The sequence below is a fragment of the Manacus vitellinus genome, unplaced genomic scaffold, assembly GCF_001715985.3.
Source record: "Manacus vitellinus isolate BGI_N305 unplaced genomic scaffold, ASM171598v3 scaffold_5_pilon, whole genome shotgun sequence".
NCBI lineage: Eukaryota > Metazoa > Chordata > Aves > Passeriformes > Pipridae > Manacus > Manacus vitellinus.
The window spans coordinates 41,728,522-41,733,521 of NW_021940682.1; the positions used below are offsets into that span (position 1 = coordinate 41,728,522).

The 5,000-nt window shown below is 38.5% G+C and overlaps 1 protein-coding gene across 5 annotated transcripts in view; it reads left to right on the plus strand.

Annotated features, from left to right (window-relative positions):
- The window catches only part of FOXP2 (forkhead box P2), a 344,924-nt gene that overhangs the window by 303,384 nt on the left and 36,540 nt on the right, over positions 1–5,000 (plus strand). For all 5 annotated transcript variants that reach the window (XM_018080571.1, XM_018080573.1, XM_008932480.2 and 2 more), the window contains 2 exons: positions 1,753–1,840; positions 4,235–4,318. In XM_018080571.1, coding sequence (XP_017936060.1) covers positions 1,753–1,840; positions 4,235–4,318 — 172 coding nt within the window. The remainder of the gene's footprint in view (positions 1–1,752; positions 1,841–4,234; positions 4,319–5,000) is intronic.

Consider the following 5,000-nt stretch of genomic DNA (forward strand, 5'->3'; position numbering starts at 1 on the left):
GTACTGGTGTGTACTGGTGAGAGTGGTAATGATGCTGAGGTAAAATCTGTCTTCAGACCTTTTTCTGGCAATTTTGTACCCCATTAACTGAAAACATTAAACCATTACATTTACAGACTGCACTATCATGCTTCTGTAATTGGGGGAGTAAAATTCTTTTGAATCAAAATTTCAAAAAACAAGTGAATGGTACATTCTAAGCAATTACCTGCTTTTTAAACTGACTGAATTTTTTGCATCAGTGGGGGGGAATGAAGTCAGCTCATTTGAAAATAAATAAATTATAGGTTTTATGACTCACATAAAGGAAATATGTCCTTGGTGATGCTTGTACTTAGCATAAACTACTAAGCAAGCTACATGTATACTCTTTAAACATTTTTTTTTAAAATTTTTAAACAATAATTAAAAGAATTAAAAATATCTTTCACAATCTCTTCCCCGGCCATGCCTGTTGCAAGGATAGCAGAACCTGTTGTATTCTGCTCACCTGAAAACTTTATCATTGGGTTGTAAAACTGAGAAGTCATGATTTAAATGAAAAGAGGCAAATGCTAATAAAACCGAGATACTATTTTCCTAATTTTCCACTGTTTCTGATGAACACATTTTCCCATAGATTAACAATCAAATTACTACATAGTTCTCTGATTAATTCTGCTAGGAAAGAAAAAGGAGAAGATACATTTCCTCCACAGCACAGATAACTTATTTACTGTAACTGTGCGATAGACCATCCATGACAGTAGTCCTTGCAAAGCTTACCACTCATGCCTACAGTGGAAAGAGCCAGTAAATCCACATTCAAATGCAGAACTCCTTTGCTCTCATTTCTTCTTTAGCCTGATTCTTATGTTTTCTTCTCAGTGGAGCAGCAAACACACTATTAAAGCTCAAAAAGGGACTTCTTTGATCCTGGGAGAGAGAGAAAATAAAATGAAAACATTGTCCTACAAAAAACATTATTAAATGATCTCTGTAAAGTTGTGCTTGATTGAAGTCTCTGGGGAACAGCCACTTGGGTCTGGGCTGAAGTTCAGTTGCAGGCAGCTGTTCACCGAGGTCCTCTTTCCCTGTTGCGGATTGTGGTTTTGTTTTGCTAAACGGGCATGCATACCCCGAATCTCTCCCAGGAGGCTTGCTGTATTAGTAAGGTGTGTAGCTGGTCCTTCCCCTGCCTTTACCTCGCACACTCTTCCTCATACTGGGGGCCCAATCACTTCCATCATCCTTAAAGGCTACTTCTAGAAACTGCACTGAAAATTGGATATTCCCCTACAGCTCTGTTTTGGGGAACGGGTAGCAGATCTTCTGTTGTTGCTTAATGATTAAAGAAGAGCAGATAGAGAAATCTTAACAAACTCTAATTCACAGTTGTTCAAGCAGCCTAAAAGCAATTACATCTTTTGGACAATCATTTGTAAGGTGATTCTCTTTATCTGCATCAGCAATAGGGAGTGGAAATCTGTTCAGTCACTCTCACAAATATCCATAATTGGTTACATTGGCCTTTAGATGGCATATGTGACCTGGGAGATGGGAACTGGTATCTGACTCATCACTGGGAAAGTTTGTAGAACTAAATGAAATAATCAGTTTTGTTATTTTGTATTGTTTTGTGTAAGGCATGCTCTGATTAGGTCTTTTTGCATAACTCCCATTGGAACTAATGGAAGCCATATGCACAGGAGAGAAAAATGGACTCATAAAGATATTTTCCTCATCTTAACACTGTCTTATTTGCTTCTCTAGGCACCTTAACAATGAACATGCATTGGATGACAGGAGCACTGCTCAGTGTCGGGTGCAAATGCAAGTGGTTCAGCAGTTAGAAATACAGGTTTGTTACATGGATGTATTATCCTACTATCAGCCTATTTACTATCAACCTAAACTAAATTGAATACACTTGCCTTAGCGACTCTAGGTTAAAGCCATATGCTTCTTGCATGAAATTTGTTAATACTCATGAACAAGTGGGATTTTTTATTTAAAGATCTTTCACATTATAAATTATGCAATAATTATCTAACATCAAGGTTGTCTACAGTATTTTGCTTTAACTGAAACACCAATGCTGTTCATCATGAATGAAAAATGCAGTCCTTGGAGCAAAGACTGGATCCAAGCCATCTTCAGTTCTTGAAACACTGGATCTGGACCCCTCTTCCTTCTTCCCCTTCTGACCTCTGGTGTTTGTCTATGCCATTCTGCAGGATTAAAGAGTAGCAGTACTCCCAGCGTGTCAGTGGGCATTTTTCTGCAAGCAGAAGGTGTAATGTCAGACCTACTCAAGGAGGGTCCCACACCAAGGACTGTGAGGCTCCAGTGCCCTGTACATGCTCTAACCATTAGAGGTCACTGCATGTATGTGAACGCTCCCTTCTGCTTATGCAAGAAGTGATGAGTACCCCTGGGGTCTCACAGTACTGAGATTACACTTATCAGGCCACCAAGGTTGGGCACAAGCCTCATGAGTGACTCTGCGGGACACTTACACCACGCCACCCCTCCTGCCCATACAGTAGTCATAGCGGGGGCATCTCTCAGCAGTCCTGTCCCCTCTTGGGACCAGCCAGAGGAGCTCAAGAGACATAGCAAGGGACTGAGATTTTTGTCTCTGTTACTCGCCGTGTCTGGAGAAAGAAGGATAAACAGGTTTCTCCTTTCTCACCTTTTAGCATATTGTCTCACTGTCCTCTTTCATGTAAGAATACTTGTTCTTCTTTCAGCCAAGGCAAACTGTTTGAATATTTTTTATTTTAACACTGGAAACGCAAAACAGCGAGAGGATTGTACAATAATGTACAGAAATTGTCATTTGCCTTAAAATGAAAGATTTTTAAACCCAGGTAAAGCTGCTATTTCTTCTATAATATTCATAGGATAGTGTTAGCTTAATTTGTTTGTTAGGAATTTACGTCACGGCAAATACCATGTCTCTAAAGTGTCACACACCTAGTATGAAGCCACACAATATGAAGAAACCCTCTTCGCACCCCCTTGCCTCAAATGTTCTTTAATTGGAGATGCACTGACCAAATTATATCCATAATACTGAAAATATATCCAGTAGTTTCCTCTCTTAAAATTACTTACAAGTTGTTTTCCTTAGTCCAGTCTCAGTCTACAGGTGTAACTGTTGAGCAAGAACTCTCCAGAAAGTGGTAATATTAAATACCAAGTGATTCTTATTGCAATTAATGATGTAATCATATTGTAGGTATCCAGAGCCAAGTCACTAGAATAAAATTTTGAGCATTTCTTCTTGCAACCTAGTTTGTGGGTAAAAAAATCTTTTCATGTTATAAGGTACATTTTCCTCTTTCATGTTCTGCTATTTTTATCCACAAGTTACATATTTCAAACACTTCCTCCTCTTTCTTTTTTTTTGCTTTTAATTTGGTAACTTGTTTGAGTCTGAAACTACCAATATTTACATACCATATGGTCAGAAAATGGTATAAGTTAGGAAAAAGTAGAGGTTTGAGTAATGAGATGTTTTCTAAAGGCAGTGTAAGGGCTGCTTAAGAACTGTTTACAATTTACAAAGGCTAGGCTGTAATCTAACAGTCCAAGTGAAGATTTAGCTTGCAGTGTGACCAATTATGCCATTTTTTGCTTTGTCTGACTGCTAGTGAAGTAGGGTCCATCAGTTGTAATGAGACCCAGTTCAGTGTCGATGCCGACTTGATGGCAGAGTTCAGCATTTCACACTGCCTAGGCTCTGTCACTCTATTGAATTAGATTGATGATGGCAGATTGCAGGGGGCACTAACTGGACCTCAGTGGGAAAGGATGAAGTGTGTAGTCAATCCTGGCAGGCACTGTGCTTTGAGGACCCTTCACCCCTTCACAGCTGTTGGCACTAGGCCATTGCTAACAGTGTCCACAGGACTTTAAAGAGACTCTATGGGCCTTCTAATTTATGGTCTTAGTAACTTGTTACTGTTGAGGCAACTGTGACCTCAATTCTCTTATTGACAAAAAGATGAAGTGCTATTTGTTTTCTCTGACCTCTTAACATATGAAAGGCTATAAAAGTTTTTTGGTTTTTTTTCTTTCTTTCCATGCCCAAAGTTACATTTCCTCTTAGATAAGTTTCTACTGACACAGACTTTTATATGTAGGAATCATTACACCGAGACAAGCTCCATGATAAGATGTATCACTGCAGTGAAATAGCTGTATCAGTCATTTCTAAAATGCTTCTGATCTCACTCTTTCTTAACAGCTTTCTAAAGAACGTGAACGTCTTCAAGCAATGATGACCCACTTGCACATGCGACCCTCGGAGCCCAAGCCATCTCCAAAACCTGTAAGTGCATATTGCTTTATAAACAGTAAATAGGTCTATGAATGTAGCAGGCTAAGAAAATGAACAATTTAGTGACAGTTAGAAAACAATGAGTGTGATAAAAAATGTGGCAATAGAATGAAAGTAAAATGCAATAGCTTGTCAAATTGTATGTTTCTTTAAAAGTAATGCTATCTTTTACAAAATCTATCCAATCTACACGATAGGCGACACTAAACAAAGTACACCTGTAAGTGTCCAAATCATTGCCTTGAGACTGAAGCTAGAGAGAATATCTTTTTGTGATGTATTTACAGATATTAAAAGAAAATCCACTTTGAAAGATTTGAAGTTCAGTGGCAGTAAAAAGTAAATGTAAAATGAATCTAGGTACTTAGAAAATTTCTCAAATTAGTTACACAAATAAGAGACACAAATAAACAATTTTTATTCTTAAACAAATGAACAAAAACGTTATTTTATTCAGCGAATTGAAAGAATTGTAAACACCGGGGGTTTGCTCCTTTTTTTGTCAGGGCTGCAGTGTTATACCTTCACTGTGATTGATGCTGTTGGGGTTTGTACAGGTACTGAAAAGTCACTGTTGCTTCCAAACGCTCCACAGCGCTGCATCGGGCCCCAGTTGTGCAGCTGGATCTGCAGTCAGGTTCAAACTCCATTAAACTCAGTGTGGCTTCATATA